This window comes from Podarcis cretensis (assembly GCF_951804945.1).
Source record: "Podarcis cretensis genome assembly, chromosome: 2".
Classification (NCBI taxonomy): domain Eukaryota; kingdom Metazoa; phylum Chordata; class Lepidosauria; order Squamata; family Lacertidae; genus Podarcis; species Podarcis cretensis.
Genome location: NC_137171.1, coordinates 18,516,529 through 18,542,299, shown reverse-complemented (window position 1 = coordinate 18,542,299; position 25,771 = coordinate 18,516,529). Strand labels below are relative to the sequence as shown.

The 25,771-nt window shown below is 44.0% G+C and overlaps 1 protein-coding gene across 1 annotated transcript in view; it reads right to left on the bottom strand.

The window, feature by feature from the left end:
• The window catches only part of TOM1L1 (target of myb1 like 1 membrane trafficking protein), a 57,788-nt gene that overhangs the window by 6,280 nt on the left and 25,737 nt on the right, over positions 1-25,771 (bottom strand). Inside the window, exons 4-12 of the mRNA XM_079965532.1 lie at positions 21,592-21,741; positions 17,921-18,040; positions 16,373-16,474; positions 13,560-13,676; positions 5,070-5,203; positions 3,878-3,938; positions 2,990-3,110; positions 1,331-1,433; positions 952-1,012 (exon numbers count right to left, since the gene is read on the bottom strand). Coding sequence (XP_079821658.1) covers positions 952-1,012; positions 1,331-1,433; positions 2,990-3,110; positions 3,878-3,938; positions 5,070-5,203; positions 13,560-13,676; positions 16,373-16,474; positions 17,921-18,040; positions 21,592-21,741 — 969 coding nt within the window. The remainder of the gene's footprint in view (positions 1-951; positions 1,013-1,330; positions 1,434-2,989; positions 3,111-3,877; positions 3,939-5,069; positions 5,204-13,559; positions 13,677-16,372; positions 16,475-17,920; positions 18,041-21,591; positions 21,742-25,771) is intronic.

The window sequence follows — 25,771 nt, the reverse complement described above, 5'->3', positions numbered from 1 at the left end:
CAGTACTTGCTGGGCCATTTGGGGAACCTCCCCCTTCTTTAAATATTTCCTAAATATCTTTGTTTGTTTGTTCTCCTAAGCCTGCGAGAAGATCCTTCCCTCTTGTTCATGGATGACATTGCTTCAGCTGCATAAGGACTCAGGTTAAGTTTGGCACTGGTAAGAGTGTTAAGACGAATAACTCCTATAACTAACACCATAAACACTGTGCGGCTGGACCAACAGGGATGGGGAACTTGTGGCCCTCCAGAAGTTGCGGGACTACAACCCCCATCATCCTTGAACATTGCCATTGGCCATGCTGACTGGAGCTGGTGGGACCCAGAGTCCAACACATAGCATTCAACCATCCCTTATTTGGCAGGAAAGTCCCTTATCCCAGCGCTGTGTCCCGCTGCTGTCCCTTATTGATGATGTCCTTAAATTTCCCGAGTTTCAAAGGAAGCAGCTCCTCTCCCTCCCTCCCTGCTGGCCAGGGAGGAGGGAGGCTCCAACTGTGTTGCTTGGCTGTGTTGCTCACCCAATAAGGAGTCTAAGAATGACTGGGGGGTGGAGCTTGCATGCCTTGTGCCGATCAAATTGGCCGCATTGCCTGGGGACTCGCCTTTGCTCAGCGCTTCCCAGCGGAGAGGTAACAGTGGTTTTCTTTGCTGCATCCCCTTTGCCGGGTTGCTGCGCTGTGGGAACCACCGCTTGAGGCTTCGTTTGGCTGTTGGCTGGGCTTTCTGCCTTTGGCTTGGAGGGGCTCAGAAGTCAAACATACCTGTGTTTGGAAAATCCCTTATTTTGGCTGCTGATCCCTTATTTTCGAGGATGCTGGTCCCTTATTTTCAAATCTGTAAGTTGACAGCTTTGGTCCAACATCACTTACGCAAACAGAAAACATGTGCAAAGCTATCTCTCTGTGATACTTGCTACTGAAGAAGGACTGAGAAACAATTTGCTACTTACATTGATGTATGTGGAGCTACCTGGAAAGCTTTGGCATGTACTTTGTGCTTCTGATGTGAACCTAGGAGAGGAAAGAATGAATGGGAACCCATCAAGGAACCATACATGAAATTTCCAACTTCAGCATCCAAGCTTCTGGCCGCATTGTTAAACCCCTGCGTTCTCAATTTGTCTCGGTTCACAAAAGTCCGTACTGCCCTTCCACAAATTACCTTACAAAATGAAGGACAGAATCTGACAAATGTTTGCCTGTCTTTTTAATTTTTGCCAGCTTCCAGAGATGGGACGTTTGCATGACCATGTCCTGGTTTTCAACTTTGCCTATCATCCTTTAAACCCCATTTAAAAGGTTTAAATAGCTTCAAAAACTGTTACTTACGGAGTGTGTGCAGCATTTGTAGTTGCGAGTGAATTCAGTTGAGGGTAAAGTGGTGGCTGAATAGGATAGGGACTTGGAACAGCAACACTTTGTGGCTGGCAATCTAAAAAAAAGAAAGAAAAACAGGCATGATTGTGATTTTTCTGCAGACCTTTAAAACACAAAAAATAAAATATAGGCAACGTTTTAAGGTACGATATCACTGTGGTGATCTCTGATCAAGACATTGGCCCAGGGTATAGATCAATAAGCAGAATTCAGCAACACATTATTTCAAATAAACTGAAGGTGGGGATGTGTGTCTTCTATTATCCAGTCACCATTTGGGAGTTCATGTGAAGTTCAGTTCACAACAGCCTTCTTCAGATGATCTTCCCTGGCTTTATAAGCCACGGTTCACCAAGCTGGTAATACGTGTTGGGACTGAGCACTCCTCCCTCGCTTCTTCCCTTCATATGCCAGCTCTGGTGCAAAGATTCTGGCTTTGATTAAGCCAGAGTTCCCTATGCGAAGTGGAGAATTTTGGCTACTGATGCGTACAGGAACAATGCTAGTGATCCAAAACACCCAAAGGTGGAATTGCCTGTACTTTGCCTCCATGTATGTGCCTCTGGCTTCTGGGTCACAGTCTGCATCTCTTAAGTATGGTGTCTGAAATGCATCTGAGAACAAAACATGTAAAATCAGACCACTTGGTCCATCTAGCTCCATCTACACTGGAGGCAGACCTCCAAGGTTTCACACAGGAGATATTCCTGGCCCTGCATGCAGATGCTGGAAATTGAATTGGGGCCTCTTGATTTCAAAGCAGAGACTTTCTAACACTGAACACTTCCCTAACTTTAATAAGAGGGAAGTGGTGATTTTGACCTATAAAATGGCTCAGGACCACACGACCTCAAGGACTGCCTCTCTATGAACCTTCCCGGACTTCTGAGGCCCTTCTTCATGTGCCTCCTCCACAAGAGGTCCAGAGGGTGGCAACACGAGAAAGGGCCTTCTTTGTAGTGGCTCCCCATTTGTGGAATGTTCTCCCCAGGGAGGTTTGGCTGACACCTTCATTATACACCAGACAAAGACGTTCCTCTTCAACCAGGCCTTTGGCTGATGAGACCCAATGCCCTTTTAAAATACGTTGTGGAGGGGGGATTACTGTATTTGTTTTTATCATATATTTTGTGGTTTTTATAATGTTATATTATGTTGTGAATCACCCTGAGAGTTACAGGTATAGGACAGTATACAGTGGTACCTCGGGTTAAGTACTTAATTCGTTCCGGAGGTCTGTTCTTAACCTGAAACTGTTCTTAACCTGAAGCACCACTTTAGCTAATGGGGCCTCCTGCTGTTGCTGTGCCGCCGGAGCACGATTTCTGTTCTCATCCTGAAGCAAAGTTCTTAACCCGAGGTACTATTTCTGGGTTAGCGGAGTTTGTAACCTGAAGCATATGTAACCCGAGGTACCACTTTACAAATATAATAACAATAACCATAATAATATAAGAATCTCTCCTGTGCGACACCTTGGAGATCTTCCATACTGCAGCTCTCCAGTCCAAATCCATAGGACCTGTACAAGGATAAGTCTGTTTCCATATTTTCCCACAAGGTTCATAGCATTCCATTAAAACATACGTACGTACATACATACATACTCACTCAATTCTGAAAACTGTGGAGGTGCAGGGCCAGCTTCCCCAGGCTTTGGCACAGTAGTGGAAACGCTTGAAGACAGGTCAAGCAAATCACACGAAGGAGCAGATGGCTGGTTGCCATTGACCTTGAGAGGAAAGAAAGAGATCAGAGGTTATACCTAGTGTTCCTTCTTAGGTGTAGGTTGAACATTCAGTGTGCAACAAGCAATTGCCAACAAGGTCCTTTTTGCTCTCTTATGGAAGCAGATCTTGGCTGGTGGTAAGGGTCTCCTCAAGTCACCAGTGTGACCATCTATGATTCACCAGCTATATCTGTAAAATCTGAAGGTTCTCAGATCAAGTAATAGAATGAGCAGGATATAATTTTGCATTGATCCCGAAGTGCAGCCAAAATTCATTAAGAGAATTATCTTCAGCAAGAATTGTGTAAGAAGCACTAGGGATGGTATTGTGGTTTCCTCCTCCCTGCTTCCCCACTTTTCTTTTGCAGCCGTTTTTCAGTGGAGTAATATATATATATATATATATATACACACACACACACACACACACACACACACAAAATGAAATGATTTCTCCCCCATCCACCACCCAGACATATTTGGCTACTTGCTCTGTAATGGGCGAACTAGCAATTTATGCTTTGTCCTCCTTGGAACACTGAATCTTACGCACTGCAATCTTACGCACACTTACATAGGAGTAAGCACCACCAAGCTTAGCTTCTGACTTGCTTCTGAGTCAACATGCCTAGACTTAGAAGGCATGAACTATAAACGTTGCAAAACGACTCAAGAGACCCAAGAACCTAACAGCATCAGAGGTTCCAGAATTCTTTTCCTAACAAAAGAAGGCTCTTTCCAGGCTAGAGGACGGGCTGTTAATTACTTACCCCTGCACCTTCGTTCTGAATCCTTTGATTCTCCAAGAAGCGTACTCTGTTTCGAGAGAACCTGTATGAAATGGTACGGTCAGTACCTGCATTTCAAGCCATGCAGTTACGATGAACAATGGAAAGATGTGTGTGCAATGTTTGCCATATTCCAGAGATGGCCAGTCAGTTGAGAATCACCAAGGAGGCAAAGCTCACAGTCTCTGAGCAGACCTCGAGGGGATGTTATCTTCCTTCTTTTTTTAACCTCAGCTAGCAAGGAAGATAGTTATGGATATTTTTTAGCTTGCCTGCTTCCAGCTTTTGCCAGTGTTTCTTCTTACAAGAAAACCCTCCCAGGGGGAAGAGAAATTAGCCCCATCACTCAAGAATGGGTGCTTGCTTGTTTCAAAATAAATAAACAAGCCAAAGAGAAAACAGTAAGAAAGAAATTGGTCCCATTATTCTAGGGCGCTTGAGTAATGGGGCCAATTTCTATTTATCTTTTATTTTATCTTTTGATTACTTATTTATTTATTCTATAATGAAAACATTACATTTGGACAGCATTTATGTGCCAAGGGAAAGAATTGCACTGTGCCACTCAGATTAACAGGTAAGCAACAATGTTCACTTCTCTCCAGAGAATTGTGTCTCAAAAGAAACCTAAACGGACACGGAAAACAACGTAAGCGTCACAACAGAGACTTGTAACTTAGTCTATTCAGAGATTATCTCCTTAAGGACCTCTCCCGAGGGTGGGATCAAAAGTAGATCAGAGGCTTTCTCCCCTACTCCTTGCTGTGGGGTGAAAAGTGAACTGAACAATGGAATGCCAGACTCTGCAGTCGCTGAGATGCAAATATTGCATGGTCAGGATGAGATCCTATGCTCACCAGCCAAGCATAGGTTCCACTGGTCAGACATTCACTTCTCTCCAAAGCAGAAGGGGAAGGGGAAAGTGTACATGAGGCCTACTCCCAAGGAACACTGCAAGGGGATAAAGCTCAATCACAACTTTTTTATTGCAGGAGCAGGCAACCTGTAAGCCCTTCAAATATTGTTGGACTACAACTCCCATCATCCATGACCGCTGAGCCAATGTTGGCTGGGGCTGATGGGAGTTGGAAGGGCCAGTTTCCCCACCCCTGAAACTGGCATAACCTGTGTATATATAAGCAACGAGTCCCCAGCATATATAGAACAGCTTTACCTTTCATGTCCCAGTAGGACGTTATTCAGATTTTCATTCACTTGTATCAGTTCTGTGATCACGTCTTCATTCTGCACAGTCGCTAGCAGCTCCATAATTCTCTCTTGCATCACTCGACACGTCTTATAGAGCTTCTGCCAAGGGATGAAAGGAAAGACATTTGTTATCAGCATTTGAAAGGCAAAAACAACAGGCATCAAATACACATTGTTTGTATCCAAGGCACACAATCAGAGGCTCTTCACTGTTCTGGTGACCACATACAGGGCTAGCCCTTCCATGTAGCGAGGTGAAGCAGGTTCCTTCATTGGGACTTAGAAAGGAAGGGGAAAGCAAAGAAGAAGAAGAAGAAGAAGAAGAAGAAGAAGAAGAAGAAGAAGAAGAAGAAGAATAGTAGTAGTAGTAGTAGTAGTAGTATGGATTTGATATCCCACTTTATCACTACCCTAAGGAGTCTATGAGACTACCGCTCTGAACCACTACACCACACTGGCTCCCAGTGTTTTGTCTTTGCCTGGGCACCAAAATGTCTTGGTCCAGCACTGATCTGCCCTGAAAGCAGATGCAATAAAAAAGGAAGGCTATATCTGCTATATCCTCTTCCCTTGGTTTCTTTTTGGATACCGGCGACTACCATAAAGAAGGAAGAAGTCTTTGCACTCTCCACAATCTGCCCTGGAAATCCTTCAGATGAGTTTCTTCATTGTACTGTTGCTGTCTGAATCAAGCCACTGTGTGTGCATAGGATTCTCATACTCGGAGAAGTAAAACCAGCAACTGACTAACGTATCCATTGATTTCAGTGAGTCTTCCCAGAGTCTTCTTTTTCTGAAGCAGTTGCCTGGGGACAATTGGTCAAATCTGTTTTCTGCTACTGTGTCCTGCAGATTGACTCAACTGCTTGGGTTATCTGGAGTTGAGTTGCCACAGGCCTACTTTGTTTCTCAATAAGACATTATATATACGTTGACCATTCACAACAGAGGAAGCTTGTTAACTAGACCATTTACACCACCATCCTGTTCCCTACGGAGCCCAACCAGATCCTTCTGAGGAGCCCCAACACAAGAAGTAAACAGGATTTAGTACAGTGGTACCTCGGGTTAAGTACTTAATTCATTCCAGAGGTCCATTCTTAACCTGAAACTGTTCTTAACCTGAAGCACCTCTTTAGCTAATGGGGCCTCCCGCTGCCGCCACGCTGCCGGAGTACAATTTCTGTTCTCATCCTGAAGCAAAGTTCTTAACCCGAGGTACTATTTCTGGGTTAGCGGAGTCTGTAACCTGAAGCGTCTGTAACCTGAAGCGTATGTAACCAGAGGTACCACTGTACTGTGACTTATACAGTCTCTGAACATGGAGATGTCCACTCTATGTCTAGCAGATCTCTCTCTCTCTCTCTCTCTCTCTCTCTCTCTCTCTATCTCTCTCTCTCTCTCTCTCTCATCTATCTATCATCATCTTCTTGGAAAAGTAACAAGTAAAGCATGATGAGGACAGCCATCCTTCATCACAGGAGCAAGGAGCCTGTGGCCCCCTAAATGATGTTGGAGTCCCAACTCCCATCAGCCCCAACAAGCAGGGTCAGTAGTCAAGTGGGGTGGTGGAAATTGTAGCACAGTAACATCTGAGAGGGTCACAGTATCCCCATCCCTGATTGCTTGTGCATAGCATAGCTGTCAACGTTTTCCCTTTTTTAAGGGAAATTCCCTTATTCCGAATAGGATTCCTCGCAAGAAAAGGGAAAAGTTGACAGCTATGGCATAGCATTTGGTAACCATTAATGGTGTTCTCGTGTTTAGTCATCATGTCCTCCATTAATGAGTCTCATCGTTAAAAACAAAACACAACATGACATCACAACACCTGATGCTGCAACAGCCTTGAGGTGTGCCTCAAGGTTAGAAAATAGCTCCAAATCACCAAAAGCCAGAAGCTTGGAGATGCTTTAGAAAAGGTTGTATGGGCTGTTTTTATAAAAACAAAACAAAACTGCAGGCAATTCATAGCCGAGAAAGAATCCTTCAGCTTTGGCGGAAGGAACAAACAAACAAAAGCCAACCTATAAAAGATGCATGCGTGGGAGGAAACTGAGTTTCTACAGATAAATTACAATAAATCAGTGCATATAATTGGCTTCCTCTTTTTTATGGCTGTTTTTACGAGGTGGCTGCGCCATTATGTTGTTAATTGCACTGCTCTATATCATTTTAAAACTGCATGGTGGGGAAGAAATGATAGCCCCAGATCAAAATTGGGAACGCCCCAAAACACAAGAGAAATTAAGCTGTCACCGTTGCGTGTCCACCAAAAATTGAGGAGTTTGCATTTCTGGGCATTTGCAAAACTCGTATGGCAGCATCACCATTCACCAGATTGCAGACCTTGCCTGTTTATTCATTTATAAGGTTTGCTAACCGCCCTTCACCATAAGGTACAAGGCCAGGTTACAACAACAAAATATACAGTTATGAAAACATGAACATTATAAAACAAGCAGAGCTATTCTAAATCGAACAGAACAGTATGAATCCAGCAAAATACCTTGGGTTATATCAAATGCTAGTCCCACTCAAGAGTAGCCCTACCACAAGCACTGAGTTGCGCCCAACATTGGGGGGCCGACATCATGTGTATCGCACATTGTGTGACATCATGCGTGCGTGACAACTGTCACATCGGGAGAGGCTTACTAGGTTTGCTCAGTGTCTCCCAATGTCGCGCGGCCTCCTGTGTCCCCTCAAAATTGGGGAAGAGGTGAGCCCTGTCCTAGCAGACATTTGAAAGATGGAGGGCACAAGGAGAAGGGGACGACAGAGGACGAGATGGTTGGACAGTGTTCTCAAAGCTACGAACATGAGTTTGACCAAACTGCGGGAGGCAGTGGAAGACAGGAGTGCCTGGCGTGCTCTGGTCCATGGGGTATACGAAGAGTCAGACACGACTAAATGACAACAGAGACCCATGGAGTTGGCGCACCTGAGCCCTACTGAGGTTAATGGTCACAACCAAGTTCGGTTTGTTAATTCCAGTGGGTCTACTCTTGAGTAGGACTTAATTGGATGCAGCCCTTTCACGCTGCAGGTCAGGATACAGTGGTTGCGTCTTCGGCACACGGTGAAATCTGTACAATAAAGATTTGGGATGCATCTCTGTGGGGAGATAGTTCCACAATTCAGAGGCTGCCAAAGAAAATTCTTTCCCAGGACACCATTCTCCGCACATCTGAGAGTGATGGAGCTACCAAAATATTCCCCTCTGCACATCTTAGTGCCAGAGAAGGTCACTATGGATGGAGATGGCCTTCCAGATATTGGGAGCCTAACACACTAATTAATGTTGTTGTTGTTGTCGACCTAACACACTAAGTAATGTTGTTGTTGTTTATTAAATTTGTAGACTGCCCTATACCTGCAAATCTCAGGGCGGTTCACAACATAAATTATAATATAAAAAAACCACCCATCTCTGACTAAGAGCAAAAAAACTCAATCATTTTTGAGAAACAAGGCTGATTCTAAACTTATCCATGTGAATGGACGGATTCCCAGCACCTCCCACAGATTTACAAAGTAGTGAAGCATATCTTCTCAGAGTTTTAAATCCGTAAGATGTGAGATCTCTAGACCAGTGTTTCCCAACCTTGGGCCTCCAGCTGTTTTTGGACTACAACTCCCATCATCCCTAGCTAGCAAGACCAGTGGTCAGGGATGATGGGAATTGTAGTTCAAAAACAGCTGGAGGCCCAAGGTTGGGAAACACTGCTCTAGACATCTCAGTTGTACACAGTTCATGTCTACAGTGTACAGGAGGAAAAGGGAAGCACCTTCAAATTAACTACCTGCCTCCTGGATATTGATGAGACGATAGACGAAGTCTTTAAATAAATAAGTACAAAGAAACTGAAAATAGCAGACCAAAAAAAAGGAAACGATGCGTTTGATTTAGCCTTTGTCAGACTTAGAGATCATCCTAATGATTCCAGTGGGTTCCCTCTGACTAAGACTGCATCCAACCCAATGATGTTATCTTTGGGCTCTTGAGACGGCATTTATGCCACACAGCTCTCCCACAGATCATTTCTTCAGTCTCATGTCTCACGTGGCTTTCTGGAGCAACTACTGTTTCTGTTATGAGTTGGCTTACCACAACGATTTTGTGTGGTGATTTAATTCCTCCAAATGCACCTTCATGTGGCGAGAGAGATCCGGCATTTTACTACGAGAGCGAAACTCATGCCCTCATGCCACAAGTACCAGATCTTGCCACATGAGGGCACAGCAAAAGCCACACAAAAGTGGAAAATTCATCCCATTAAAAAGTATCAAAAGGCGCTGGAGGGAAAAGGGACTCATGCTGTAAATCTGGATTCCTCACCATGGTTTTGTCGGTGAATGTCAATAGCCCAACCCCTGTGTGTGTGCATGTGTGTATTAAGGTTTTCTCTTTTTTGTTAATATTTTTAACTTAATTTTAAAGAATATAAACAGCTAACAAAGTCAATTAAGAAACCATATAAAGAGATTACTCTGAATCTCTGAATCTCCCTTCCATCACCTCCATGGGTCCTAGTGACAATATTTACAACTGCATATCAATCAGTTAACCAAATTTTTTACCCATCTAAATTGTCCATAGTTGTTGTTACTTTACAAGGACAGTTAAAATCCTGCTAATGTTTTCATCTCTTTACAATGGTCTCCTAAATAAATTATAATTTTCTCCCATTCTTTTTTAAAGTTCTTGTCCTCTTGGTTTCTGAGCTTCCCAGTTAATTTTGCCATTCCAGCATAGTCCATCAACTTGGTAATATATGTCTTAGGTGTTTTGCTTGAGGGGGTGTTTTGGAGAAGTGTCTGTTTTTCTTCTCTGAAATGGATATTTTGTATTGCCCAAAACAGCTTCTTAGATTTCCATACATGGCCAAATCTTTATGGGGTGCCGTGTTGTAAATGCTTAATAAAATAAGTAGGAAGGGCAGCTATTAAAAAGAAGCCAAGTCAGACAGTATTGGTGGAATCTAGTCGTATATGCAGTGTTCTTGAGAAAACAATTACTTTTTTTACATGCACTTGGCATTAGGAGAGAATAGTATGAAGGCTTGGTCTGTTTATGGAAATCCACATTATACTATCTAGAGCCACTGGGTTTGGCAAAAACATTTTCCCATTACTGAAGTACTCAAAGAAAAAGACTTGGATGGGATTTTCTCTTGACAAGGAAACATGTTATTAGGGAAATCTCCCTTTTCCCCTTCCTTTTCCAAGACTACCTCCCATAATTTCACTTAAAAAAAAAAAAAAGTTTTTATTAAGGATTAGGTTGTGTTACAAAACAGAAATCAGTTCTACAGGAAATCTCCAAAGTAATTTGTTTACATTTAAAGCTACTTCAAGGATCGTGGTTTTCTTCATTATGGATTCCATCTGTGGTAGACAGGTGCAAAAGGAGTCTGGGTATACAACTATTAACCAAAAAGTTTGTTTAAAAATGGGCATGTAATTTGCTTTAAAAAAAAAGAGTTTGTCATTTGTTTGTTTTAAAATGGGTTTGTGCTTTGTTTTTAAACCTGATTACCTCATTCTCTCATAGAATCATAGAATCATAGAGTTGGAAGAGACCACAAGGGCCATCGAGTCCAACCCCCTGCCAAGCAGGAAACACCATCAGAGCACTCCTGACATATGGTTGTCAAGCCTCTGCTTAAAGACCTCCAAAGAAGGAGACTCTACCACACTCCTTGGCAGCAAATTCCACTGTCGAACAGCTCTTACTGTCAGGAAGTTCTTCCTAATGTTTAGGTGGAATCTTCTTTCTTGTAGTTTGGAACCATTGCTCCGTGTCCGCTTCTCTGGAGCAGCAGAAAACAACCTTTCTCCCTCCTCTATGTGACATCCTTTTATATATTTGAACATGGCTATCATATCACCCCTTAACCTCCTCTTCTCCAGGCTAAACATGCCCAGCTCCCTTAGCCGTTCCTCATAAGGCATCGTTTCCAGGCCTTTGACCATTTTGGTTGCCCTCCTCTGGACACGTTCCAGTTTGTCCGTGTCCTTCTTGAACTGTGGTGCCCAGAACTGGACACAGTACTGCAGGTGAGGTCTGACCAGAGCAGAATACAGTGGCACTATTACTTCCCTTGATCTAGATGCTATACTCCTATTGATGCAGCCCAGAATTGCATTGGCTTTTTAGCGGCCGCGTCACACTGTTGGCTCATGTCAAGTTTGTGGTCAACCAAGACTCCTAGATCCTTTTCACATGTACTGCTCTCAAGCCAGCTGTCACCCATCTTGTATTTGTGCCTCTCATTTTTTTTTGCCCAAGTGCAATACTTTACATTTCTCCCTGTTAAAATTCATCTTGTTTGTTTTGGCCCAGTTCTCTAATCTGTCAAGGTTGTTTTGAAGTGTGATCCTGTCCTCTGGGGTGTTAGCCACCCCTCCCAGTTTTGTGTCATCTGCAAATTTGATCAGCTTAATGATGATAGGCTTAATGATGCTGGGATCTCTTCGGTTCTTTTCAACTTTTTCTTCTTCTCTTTTTACATTTTAGAACTGGCACAGATTAAAAGGAACGGGAATGGGCTAAGGGGCTGCAGACACTGCCATCTTAATTTTCCTAGAATATATCTGGACCCCATTATAGAACTCTGGGGAAATCAAGATGGTAGCTGCAGTTACTTTGCCTGGGGTTTTCTCACAGTCCTAGACTGGCTGCCCCTGCCTGTCCCCACAGCTGCCCATGGTGGCAGGACCCAGTGTTCCACCCCAGTATACGCATCAGGTGGAACTGGACAGGGAAACTAGACACTGGTTCTGGGTCCCGCTCCTTGATAATCCAGAGTGCAAATTAATGCCTTGAGATTCCACATATTCCATCACCTTTGCTTTTCATTAACTACTGTTTTAACTGATATAGCAAGGGTGTCTCTGGAGCTTAAACTGAGGCTCATACAACAAAAAAATAATACTTAGAATATAGGTAAAGGTACCCCTGCCCGTACGGGCCAGTCTTGACAGACTCTAGGGTTGTGCGCTCATCTCACTCTAGAGGCCAGGAGCCGGCGCCGTCCGCAGACACTTCCGTGTCACGTGGCCAGTGTGACATCGCTGCTCTGGCGAGCCTGCACCAGCGCAGCACACGGAACGCCGTTTACCTTCCCGCTATAAAGCGGTACCTATTTATCTACTTGCACTTTAAGGGTGCTTTCGAACTGCTAGGTGGGCAGGAGCTGGGACCGAAAGACGGGAGCTCACCCCGTCGCGGGGATTCGAACCGCCGACCATACAATCGGCAAGTCCTAGGCACTGTGGTTTTACCCACAGCGCCACCCGCGTCCGATTTAGAATATACTGGACCCCATTACATTTGTTTTTAAAAAAGGGCTAGCTAAGCTATCTAACAGGACACGGGTGGCGCTGTGGGTTAAACCACAGAGCCTAGGACTTGCCGATCAGAAGGTTGGCAGTTTGAATCCCCACGACAGGGTGAGCTCCCGTTGCTCCGTCCCTGCTCCTGCCAACCTAGCAGTTCGAAAGCAAGTGCAAGTAGATAAATAGGTACCGCTCCGGCGGGAAGGTAAGCGTGTTTCCGTGCACTGCTCTGGTTCGCCAGAAGTGGCTTAGTCATGCTGGCCATATGACCCAGAAGATGTACGTCGGCTCCCTTGGCCAATAAAGCGAGATGAGCGCCGCAATCCCAGAGTCAGCCACGACTGGACCTAATGGTCAGGGGTCCCTTTGCTCTTTAAGGTACAGTGGTACCTCGGGTTACATACGCTTCAGGTTACATACGCTTCAGGTTACAGACTCTACTAACCCAGAAATATTACCTCGGGTTAAGAACTTTGCTTCAGGATGAGAACAGAAATCGTGCTCCGGCAACACAGCAGCAGCAGGAGGCCCCATTAGCTAAAGTGGTGATTCAGGTTAAGAACAGTTTCAGGTTAAGAATGGACCTCCAGAATGAATTAAGTACTTAACCTGAGGTACCACTGTATCTAACAGTTGGAGATGCAGTGGGATAATGCTCCTCTAAAATATGTGTTTTTCCATTGTGCTATATTGAAAGGTTTTTGGCAGAAGGTAACTGAAACCATCAACAGAACTGTACGGAACAACCTTACATTCACAGAGCAAAATATCCTCTTGAATTATATACCCAGCACATGGAACCTTACAAAAGGACAATACGAGTAGACTCTCCATGCCCTTATCACAGCAAAAAGACTGATACTGATGAATTGGAAAAATAAAAACGCAGCTCCCTTCTACGACTGTATTGAAGACTTATACAAACTTGCAACATATGAACAACTTGCATATAAACACAGACTTTCCATGGACAAAGTCAATGATATTTGGAATCCATTCGTACAAATACTGTAATAGGTTAAGATCTGGTGAAGTACAATAACAATCTTGTAACACATCCACACACACCTTTGCTTTTCATTAACTATCCCAGCAAAAGGGTGTACTGTACCTGGAGAAGCTCCATATCATCTGGATTTTCTGATCCAGGTACGTTTTCCTTCAGGATGGCTGACATGACTCTCACGTTCATCTTTACCATATCCAGCTCGCTGTACAGCTTTCCAATCTGCTCAGGACCATAATGGAGCAAAACACAAGGGAAAAATTATTTTGCATGTCGTGGTTTGGGCTCTGAAAGTCCTGCCAGCTTTGCAGCAGAGACATATTTATTGCAGGGCTGGCTTACCAAGCCAGATGCATGGGGAATAAATAATAAAATTATTACTATTATTACTATTATTATTATATCTGGTTGTAAGTTTCTTAGGGGCCATTGGCTACCCCTATTAGAAAATTCAATGCTGAACTAAGGCTGCAATTCTAAATGAATGGTACCAGGGATTAAGTGCCACCCAGATTCTCTGTGAGAATGCATAAACATTGCATACCCTCCAACATTTCCCTGGTGAGAATAGGAACTTCCTATTCCATAATAATAGTAATAATTTTACTATTTATACCCTACCCATCTGACTGGGTTGCTCCAGCCACGCTGGGCAGCTTCCAACATATATAAAAACATATGGTGGTACCTCGGGTTACATACGCTTTAGGTTACATATGCTTCAGGTTACAGACTCTGCTAACCCAGAAATAGTGCTTGAGGTTAAACTTTGCTTCAGGATGAGAACAGAAATCGTGCTCCGGCGGCGCGACGGCAGCAGCAGCAGGACCCATTATCTAAAGTGGTGCTTCAGGTTAAGAACGGACCTCTGGAAGGAATTAAGTACTTAACCCGAGGTACCACTGTAGTTAAACATTAAAAAGCTTCCCTATACAGGGCTGCCTTCAGATTTCTTCTCAAGGTCATATAGTTACTTATCTCCTTGGCTCAGGGGTCACATAACTCCACGCCCTCCAACATTTCTCTGATGAAAATAGGGACATCCTAAAGAAAAGCGGGACATTCCAGGTTCAAATTAGAAACCAGGACGGCTTCTGTAAATCTGGGACTGTCTCTGGAAAATAGGGACACTTGGAGGGTCTGGCGTTGCACCGTAGGGCTACAATTCTAATCCTGCTTACTTGGGAGTAAGCCCTACTGAATTCACTGGGACTGATTTCAACAGGCCTAGAAATGTGCTGTCAAGTCAACATGCTCCTTTCCCAGATCAGAGGCTACTGTGACCCCGGCTGGGAGTGTGGCAGAGAATGCCAGACCACCAGCGATGGCCAGAACTAGCCTCCATAAGGCCCCCAGAATGGAGTATTTACAGGGAAGGCAACAAATTCACTGGATCAAAACCCGGGTGATTTCTTGGGGAGGGACATGACCCAGGCTCCTGCGATGTGCTAGCCTGGAGCTGGTACAGCACACACAAAAAGTAAAAAATAATAACAGCTACCGCCAGCATCTGCCCTGGCAGAGAGCGGTGTTGGATTGGTTGGAGACAGCAATACAGAGGAGGAGTAATTAAATAATCACACACACAAACATGCGCATAAATGAATTTAACAGTCCCAGGGCTTTTGCTGGCATCTAGTGAGAGCTATACAGTGGTACCTCAGGATACGAATGGGATCCGTTCCGGAGCCCCGTTCGCATTCTGAAGCGAACGCAACCCACAACTGCGTGTCTGCGCATGTCGCGATTTGCTGCTTCCGCGCATGCGCGTGACGTCATTTTGACTGTTACTTCCGGATTTCGCTGCTCACGCATGCACAGACGGTCAAAATGAGGTACTATTATGAGGTACTATTTCTGGGTTAGCGGAGTCTGTAACCTGAAGCATATGTAACCTGAGGTACCACTGTATATGCAAATTTTGCAGAGTGCTGACACTGCAGAAAGAATGCATGGCAACCAAACATCAACACAAAGCAGTGCCACTTTGTCAAAAGCTCAGCTGTAAATGATTTATTTTTTTATTAATAATTATTATTTATTAGATTCATATACCACCCTTCATCACAAGGTAAAAACACAAGTAAATATTTAAAGCAAAAACAACAAAACAATAACCCCCAACTCACTAGTTGCAACTTTCAAAGCCTTGAGACTGTAACTTTAAAGAAGGGATAGGGAACCCATGTTGTTGGATTCCAACTCCCATCTGCCCCAGCCAGCATGGGCAAGGGTCAGGGGTGATTTGAGTTGGAGTCCAACTTGATCTTCCTGCACCTACTTAGACTCTGAGAGCATCTCTGGAGTTACTTCTCTGCCAGCAGTGGTCTGATAAGGTGCTAGGGAGCGAAGGGCCTTTTGGGGGGTGGCACCCTCTTATAAGGGACACGGGTGGCGCTGTGGTCTAAACCACTGAGCCTCTTGGCCTTGCCAATTGGAAGGTTGGCGGTTCAAATCCCCATGACAGGGTGAGCTCCCGTTGCTCTGTCCCAGTTCCTGTCAACCTAGCAGTTCGAAAGCATACCAGTGCAAGTAGATAAATAGGTACCACTCTGGCGGGAAGGTAAATGGCGTTTCCGTGCGCTGCTCTGGTTTCGGTGTTCCATTGTGCCAGAAGCAGCTTAGTCATGCTGGCCACATGACCCGGAAAAACTGACTGCGGACAAACACTGGCTCCCTCAGTACTGTTTTCCTTGCTGCCGTTAATATGTTTATGTAGTTTTTTTTAATTGTTCTGCTGACTGCCATCACATTTTCGGTGGGTTATTGTTCTAAGCTATCCAGAGAAACACTGTTATTGGACAACATGCAGCTACTGTAAGTAAATAAAAGATTTAGAAGCTCTACTGTCAAGCCAGCGGGTTATGACAATGAACTCTTTGAGTTGCAAAATATTAAAAAGAATAGTGGCACTTTACCTGTTCGGGAATCAGTGTTATGACTGTAGATGGGGGGAGGGATCCTAAAATGCCCCTCCTAGGACTACCATATGATGCTTTTGTGGAGACCAGAGGCAAAGGCTGTGGATACACAATGCAATAAGATATTAGGGTGTTGTTGTTTGGGGAACCATAAACCCGTTATATTGTTTCATACTCTCCGATGAAAATAGGGACGCCCTATTTAACAGCAGCAACAATTCTTATTATTACTACTCCTATTTTATTATTTATGCCCCACCCATCTGGCTGAGCTGCTGCCTGAGCGGCTTCCAACATATATAAAAAACATAATGAAACATTAAACATTAAAAAAAACCTTCCCTTTACAGGGCTGCCTTGGCTCAGGGGCTCACATAACTCCATACTCTACAATAGTTAAAATGAGAAATTAGTACTACACTTGTCAAATAAATATTATTCTGCATTCTATTCTGTGCCTAAGTTAATCAGGTGAAAGTGTGAGGGTATTTCCCAGCCACCATGAAGCCTGGAAAATAATAATAATAATAATAATAATAATAATAATAATAATAATAATAATTTATTTATACCCCGCCCTTCCCAGCCAAGACCGGGCTCAGGGCAGCTAAAGGTAGAGGTACCCCTGCCCATACGGGCCAGTCGTGTCCGACTCTAGGGTTGTGCGCCCATCTCACTTAAGAGGCCGGGGGCCAGCGCTGTCCGGAGACACTTCCGGGTCACGTGGCCAGCGTGACGAAGCTGCTCTGGCGAGCCAGCACCAGCACAGCACACGGAAACGCCGTTTACCTTCCTGCTAGAAAGTGGTACCTATTTATCTACTTGCACTTTGACGTGCTTTTGAACTGCTAGGTGGGCAGGAGCTGGGACCGAACAATGGGAGCTCACCCAGTTGCGGGGATTTGAACCGCCGACCATTAGATCGGCAAGCCCTAGGCACTGAGGTTTTACCCACAGTGCCACCCACGTCCCCCCAAGGGCGGCTAACAACCAATAATAAAAACAAGTTGATTGAAATACAACTTAAAAAACAAGATTGAGCTACAACATTAAAACATTAAAATGCAGCCTCATTTTAAAGTAAAAGGCTCCTTACTTTCTTTTTTTAAGTCCATAATGTTCTTTATAACCAATTTTACACTCCTCCCTCCTTCCTATCCCACCTTCAAAATATGCCTTGTGCTTTGCCTGCACGTGTTGAGATTTGTTTTTATTTTGGCGGAAATTTACAAAGCCCGGAAGGCAATCCGGATGCCTACATTTGCATTAACCCACAGAGATGAAACTGGGATTCTGGATCTCGTGGGCAGTTTTAAGCACCTCAACCTCGACATTTCCTGTTTCAAAAAAAACAATTCCTCCCACTCTAGGATTTTTAAATGCTCCAAGGCAGAAACGTATGACTGGTTTCCTAAGCATGGAAATCACTCTGTCAAATGTGCATTATTGTTTTTTAATTAACTGGCACAACTCTGCCACACATGCAGATTTTGCAAGGATAATATCCTGTTTCCAATCGGGGAAGTGCCACAAGAGCATTCCTACCTTCTTGGTCCCACTGTTGCTTCCCAAGGATGGAAACTCGACTCCTTTCTTAAGCAGCTCCAAGTATACCTCCTTGACATCACTGACATCCACACCTCCTTGAAATCCTCGGGCCCAAGTCTTTTTAAAAGTATTTTTTTTAAAAAAAAAGGGGGGGGGAGAAAAGCTGTTGAAACAGAATTAAGGTTTCCACACACACATATACCCCCACAACTGCCAATACAGTCATACCTTGGCTCCTGAACACCGCAAACCCAGAAATGAGTGTTCCAGTTTGCAAACGTTCTTTGGAACCCAAACGTCTGACGTGGGTTCCACAACTTCCAATTGGCTGCAGATCCTTCCTGCAGCCAATCAGAAGCCGCGCTTTGGTTTGCAAAACTTTTGGAAGTCGATTGGACTTCCAGAACGGATTCCGTTCAACTTCCAAGGTACGACTGTATTTACAAAAAGCATATTTTGGTCCAACGATACATTTGCCAAGGTCTGTCACAGATCCAGTGAAACAGATATGATCCGCCAAAGGTTCGACACAGTTTCTCTTTCACAGAATGGGGATAAGACAAAAACAATTGCAGTTGGTTTTCCCTCCCCCTTTAAGAAAGTTTTATAGTTGCATTATTGCATACGGCTGTGAAGCAATTTGGGAGGCAATTCTGCACAAAATGGAATTTGAAACCGGGGTGGATAAAAATAAATTATTTTTTTAAAATCAGATTTTTAAAATTTAAATCAGGGTTTTTTTAAAATTTAAATTGGATTTTTAAAATAAAATGCTTTTGGAGGAAAAATCTTTCGAAAGGTAGTTTTCTAATTAAGTTACATTATAGTCCAAAGGCTATATTTCATCAGGAAATAAGGATTTGTTTTAAGTTTTTCATGTGTGCTAAAACTCAGTCTAAGGTGTGTTTTTTTTATTTAAAAAAAATGAACCACATCAGTTAACAAACATGGATGCATATGCTATAATTTTATTGTTTTAGTTAAATAAATTGTTTAAAATGTTATTAAGGACATGTTTATTTTTCTCCTTCCAATAAAGTACAGTAGAAAGGTTGTCAACTATAAACAGTTAACTTATTAAACCTCACCATAATTTCATAATTATCTGTCTATGTACAGTGGTACCTTGGGTTACATACGCTTCAGGTTACATATGCTTCAGGTTACTAACCCAGAAATATTACCTCGGGTTAAGAACTTTGCTTCAGGATGAGAACAGAAATCGTGCGGCGGCGGCACAGCAGCTGCAGGAGGCCCCATTAGCTAAAGTGGTGCTTCAGGTTAAGAACAGTTTCAGGTTAAGAGCGGACCTCTGGAACGAATTAAGTACGTAACCAGAGGTACCACTGTATTTCTAATAGTATAACCAAATCAGTAATTTTGGATAGAACTATAAAAACTACTCTGAAAATTTATTATTCCAAAAATGAAACCTTCATCTGGTCGTAAATATTAAGATTATACCAGCAAGAATGAGTCTTTCTGTCAAAAAAAGAGATTTAAATCAAGTCTTGCTGACTAGTGATTTAAATTGATTTGATTTAAATCAAATCTACCCTGTTTGAAACCCAATGAAATAAATAGTTTCAAAGTTGGCATAGCAATGGTAGGAATACACAGTGAGAGATGCATTACACAGCAACCCTATAACAAAGAAAATGCTGTCATTTCTTTCATCTCTCTCCCCCCCCCCCCCCGTATCACAACCTGGTCCCATCCATTCACAGGTGCTGTCTCAACTCATCCCATTCTCAGGCGACACAACGCATTAAAGCGCAACTCTGCTACTCTGCAACTCTCCTATCTCTTCCTCATTCCTCATTCGCCTGTCTAGTTTGACAGGATCTCAGGCGGGTATGACTTAGAGTAGGTGGATGGCATGCGAAGAAACCGTAGAAGCTAGTGGAGGGTTGAAACTAAAGAGTGTGTGTCTCTCAGGTCTTGTTTGAACAAAGCGGGTTCACCTTCATGGGGAGCACATGTTGCGGTGGGGGCAACCATGACATCCCCTGTTGCTGGGCAGGTTTAGTATGAATGGACACGAATTTGATAGGGCACCTCCAATTGTTGCTGGAGAGATGTTGCAAAATTGTTTGATTGGTGGGGTTGCTATTTATTCCCTGTGCGCAGCGTTGAGCTTCCTCTTTTCGCTGCGCACATCGGATTACCCGCCCACCCTCCCTATATTTAGGGTTTGTTCGTGCTGACCTTGCTATGCCTGTCATGGGGTCGTCTGCTTTGGAGCAGGGGCCTGGTAGGAATTTTTATTATTTGGCTGATCGGCTGGTGCCATTTGGTTTTTTGCCTACAGTGGTACCTCGGGTTAAGTATACTTAATTCATTCCGGAGGTCCATACTTAACCTGAAACTGTTCTTAATCTGAAGCACCACTTTAGCTAATGGGGCCTCCTGCTGCTGCCGCACCGCTGGAGCACGATTTCTGTTCTCATCCTGAAGCAAAGTTCTTAACCTGAAGCACTATTTCTGGGTTAGCGGAGCCTGTAACCTGAAGCGTAGGTAACCTGAAGTGTATGTAACTCGAGGTACCACTGTACTGCATAGCAAATTGTCACAACTTGTAAGCTGCGCCTTGATTTTCGAACAATTCGGAAGTCAAACAGACTTCCAGAACGGATTAAGTTTGGCGCTTTTTGAGTTTTTGTTTTTGAGGCTTTTTTGGTTAATCTGTTTTTGTGACTGTGTGGAACCCAGTTCGACGACTGATTGATTGATTGTGTGACTGTGGAAATGGATAAAAGCGACCTCCCCCCATTCAATCAATGGCTATCATCAGTGCGGGTCAGAAAAAATAATAATTCTAATTCTAATTTTTATCATCTACAATACTGTCTTATTTATTTTATAGTGCATTGATTATTGCTTTAATTTTATTCATTAACGATCTCGTTAGATAGTAAAATTCATGTTGGATTGCTGTTTTAGGGGTTCCTTTTAAAAGTCTGGAATGGATTAATTTGTTTTCCATTATTTTCTATGGGAAAGCGCGCCTTGGTTTTGGAACAGACTTCTGGAACAGATTAAGTTTGAGAACCATGGTATCACTGAATTGAATTTGTAGTTAGTGTTTTAAGTTTTCAAAATTGAATAAAACTAATTATAAAAAAGGAAAAGGAAAAATCCCTGGGAAAAGGAAAAATTCCTGGGAGATAAGTCAGGCTGGCTGCCCCGCTGTACAATGCAAACAGGTTTGAAGCTGATCAAGTCGAGGGCAGAAATGAGTTCACCGGTTTGTGATTTCAAGCTAACTGGTGGTGTAAACAAACTCTCGCTTTCCCACCCACACAAAGCAAAGACACTCAACTTTTTGTTGGTTGATTGGCAGGATGGCAATTCTTTTGTTTGCTTTTTTAATAGAGACACTGAGAACAGAGCTAACACTATGCAAAAGCCCTCCTTTTTCTCAATAGCAGCAGCCAAGGAACTTGACAGGACAACAAAGGAATGACTTAAAAGCAAGGCCGATAGCCAGCTATCTTCTTGCCCAACTTACTCTTACGGTCCCTATAGCTTTGCTGCTTTCCAACCATGGCTTAAGATAAAAAGGAAGGTGAACTAGCAGAGACTTCGCTTCACAGTACAGCTCTCACGAACCATTTACTACCCTGGCAACACTGGAAAAATGGGAAAGATAGAAAAGAAGCACTTACCATGATAAAGGTCAGGATTTTCTCCTGCATATCAACAGGGAGGTTGAACCTTGGATTCAGCAGCTTCACGAGTCTGTCTTTGCAGAAATCCCTTCTCACAACCAGAGCCTGGAAACTTGGGCCACAGTTCTGCATGCACATGTCAAGGAGCTGCAAAGAGAAAGAGAGAGAGATTCTCCCCATCATGACCATTACTACAATGCGCTCTACGTTAGGCTATCTTTGAAGGTGACCCGGAAACTACAACTAATCCAGAAAGTGGCAGCTAGACTGTGTCAGCGAGTGGCCACCGAGACCACATAACACCAGTCCTGAAAGACCTACATTGGCTCCCAGTATGTTTCCGAGCACAATTCGAAGTGTTGGTGCTGACCTTTAAAGCCCTAAACGGCCTCGGTCCAGTACACCTGAAGGAGCGTCTCCACCCCCATCTTTCAGCCTGGAAGCTGAGGTCCAGTTCCGAGGGCCTTCTGGCGGTTCCCTCACTGCGAGAAGTGAGGCTACAGGGAACCAGGCAGAGGGCCTTTTTGGTAGTGGCACCCTCCCTGTGGAACGCCCTCGCATTTGATGTCAAGGAGATAAACAACTATTTGACTTTTAGAAGACATCTGAAGGCGGCCCTGTTTAGGGAAGTTTTTAATGTTTGATGATTTATCACTTTTAAATTACAGCCATACCCAGGGATAAATGTGCTTCAAGTTAAATATTTTCGGGTTGCGCTCTGCGGCGACCCGGAGGTAACGGAGCGCGTTACTTCTGGGTTTCGCCGTGTGTGCATGTGCAGACAGTAAAAATGACGTCATGCGCATGCACGGAAGCAGTGAAACACGACCCGTGTAGACATGGGTTGCGTTCGCTTAAGGATGCAAACGGGATCCGGAACGGATCCCGTTCGCATCCCGAGGTACCACTGTATTATTATTAATATTCTGTTGGGAGCCATCCAGAGTGGCTGGGGAAACCCATCCAGATGGGCGGGTATAAATAATATATTATTATTATTATTATTATTATTATTATTATTACACATCAGGCCTCTGAGCATTCTCATCCTGGTCCCATCTGTACCACACATTTAAAGCTGTTTCACACCACTTTCAATGATAATGACTCTCCCCGAAGACTCATAGGAGCTGTCCTTTCGTTAAGGGTGCTGAGAGAGCAGACACCCTAGTACTGTCACAGACTTACAGTACCCAGGGTGCTTTAACAGCCAATCACCTTTCCCAGGGAATTCTGGGAATTGCAGTTCTGTGAGGGCAGCATTCACAATTTGCCAGGTGTCAGGTGCATTTTGCACCTGGTTATAAGCCACTTGTGACCAAGTGAAGATTCTTGGGGCGAAGCTATTACTGTTTAATGTGGTTGGATGTGGCTTTAAATATACAGTGTGGTGCAAGGGGCCTGAGAGCTGTCAAATTTAGCAGCCTAGCTAAATAGTGATCATTCCGATTCTTCAGTTATGGCAGTTGCCCAAATCTAGTACCAATATTACAATATTGCAAAGCTAGGATAAACAGAAACACAAAGAGAGTGATCTACATCTACATTGAAGTGCCAATAAATATTTCAAAGTGGATTCACTGTAGTAAAAGCTTGAGCTATAGGAGCATTGGGCACATGCCAACCACTTAGGCTTAACTGAAAACAGAATTTTAACAACTATTTTTGTTGTTGTTTAGTCGTTTAGTCATGTCCGACTCTTCGTGACCCCATGGACCAGAGCACGCCAGGCACTTCTGTCTTCCACTGCCTCCCACAGTTTGGTCTAACTCATGCTGCTAGCTTCGAGAACACTGTCCAACCATCTCATCCTCTGCCGTCCCCTTCTCCTTGTGCCCTCCATCTTTCCCAACATCAGGGTCTTTTCCAGGGAGTCTTCTCTTCTAAGTTAACTGCTAACTAAGTTAACCTAGGCTTAACTGAAAACAGCATTTTTAAAACTGTTTTAAAAAGCAGCTTCCCCTCAGTGTACGCAGGCTCTTGGGAGAAGAAATGTGCAAGGATGGCAGGAGAAAACCACTCACAGGATACAGAACTTCCACTTTTTTTAAAAAAAGAGGGGGGGAATGGGGAGGGGGGTATACTGCCATTTGAGAAACCAAGCAACCCACATCTGCCAAAAAGCCTTGGCTTGAATGGGGCCTTTTAAAAACCAAAGTGCATGAAAGACATGTTAATCAGCTCACCCCATCGCCTGCAGAGAGCGCTTCAAAGAGATCTTGCCCACTTAAGACAGTCTTATTTAAATTATGCGAAGGAATTAAGAACAAAACTCCGATTAGTGCCTTTTCCCTAGACAAGCGAGGGCTAAACAGTTAAGCTATGATTTTGAAGAGAGCTAATGCAGTTAATGGGCCAGATCTTGAACTCAATTAGATTGGTGCAACCCTGTCATTGATTTCAATGAGGTATATCAACTAGGCAAAGCATCTGAATGGAGTTGTGTGTGTGTGTGTGTGTGTGTGTGTGTGTGTGTGTGTGTGTGTCCCTCCCATTTGTGAACTAACTGGTAAAAGTTACTTCCAACAGGAACAATTATTTTGATTGCAGAACAGGACTGCAATTAGGTCTTCAACTGAGTTGGAGCCACTGTTAAATTCACGGAAAATGTAAACGTTCATCGGGCACATTCAACGACGTTTTCGGAAGCTGGCTGGCTGCCTAATGGCAGAGGCCTTCTTCCTGGAATGGAAGCTCTTTTATAAGGAGTGAGCAGATCAGCAGCATGCTGTGGAAGAAGCCTACTGAAAGCTAACTACACTCGTTTGCATTTTTAAAGCCAAGATTGGTATGCCCATCATGCAGAGAAAGCTGCAGGATGGATCCAAAATGTGGGGACCCCACAAGCGTAATTATCCGACAGCTCATTTCTATGTAAAGACCTCCACTTGTTGGACCACAGGTCTCCTCAGCCCCAACCAGCATGACAAGGATAACAGCATCTAGACAGCTTCATATTGGCTACCCCTCCTCTGGGGGACGCGGGTGGCGCTGTGGTCTAAACCACTGGGCTTGCCGCTCGGAAGGTCGGCAATTCGAATCCCCGCAACGGGGTGAGCTCCCATTGCTCGGTCCCAGCTGCTGCCAACCTAGCAGTTCGAAAGCACGTCAAAGTGCAAGTAGATAAATAGGTACCACTCTGGCGGGACGGTAAACGGCGTTTCCGTGTGCTGCACTGGTTCGCCAGAAGTGGCTTAGTCATGCTGGCCACATGACCCGGAAGCTGTACACTGGCTCCCTCGGCCAATAAAGTTAGATGAGCGCCACAACCCCAGAGTCGTCTGCAACTGGACTTAACCGTCAGGGGTCCCTTTACCTTTACCTCTCCTCTAGAAACTCAGGTATATAAGCTAGCTGCCAAATGACTCCTCATTCCAAGATTACAGTCATCAAAACAGAATGTCTAGTTACCATTTTGGGGCAAGACGGCTCTAAAGTCTTTTTTTTAAATGATGGGTTGACTGTGACTGATTCTCTATTAAACATCTGGCTAGTTCAGATGACAACCTTGAGCTCAGTTAAGAACTTTGATGACTTAAAGAAGAAAAGTCGCTTGATCCAGGGACAGTCCGCATATATATTGGCCTATTCCAACCTCTTTTTCTTACTGGTGAGATGGATCATTCATAATGTGAGAATATTATTCACAACTGTGAACAGGGCAGTTGGATGGGGGAAGTGAAAACAAGCGACAACAATTAACTATAATGTTGTTCACTGCTCCTGCTCAGGCTGCACGGGGGGAAAAGCAATTTGGTTCCTGAAATTCATTTTGATTGTGCAGATAAAATATAACAGAATTCTACAGGATATGGTATTAGTGTGTGAAAACAGTCAAGATTCAATGATCCCCAGATGGTGGAGATGTCAGGCACCATCCTGACACTCGGGCACCTCCACTTGGTCTCAAGTGGCTGATAAAAAGGTAAAGGGACCCCTGACCATTAGGTCCAGTTGTGACTGACTCTGGGGTTGCGGCGCTCATCTTGCTTTATTGGCCGAGGGAGCCGGGTCATGTGGCCAGCATGACTAAGCTGTTTCTGGCGAACCAGAGCAGCGCACGGAAATGCCGTTTACCTTCCCGCCGGAGCGGTACCTATTTATCTACTTGCACAATGCACCTGGCGCCTGGCTAATTTCGAACAGGGATCAGAAGGCTGTCAGCAATCATCATCCC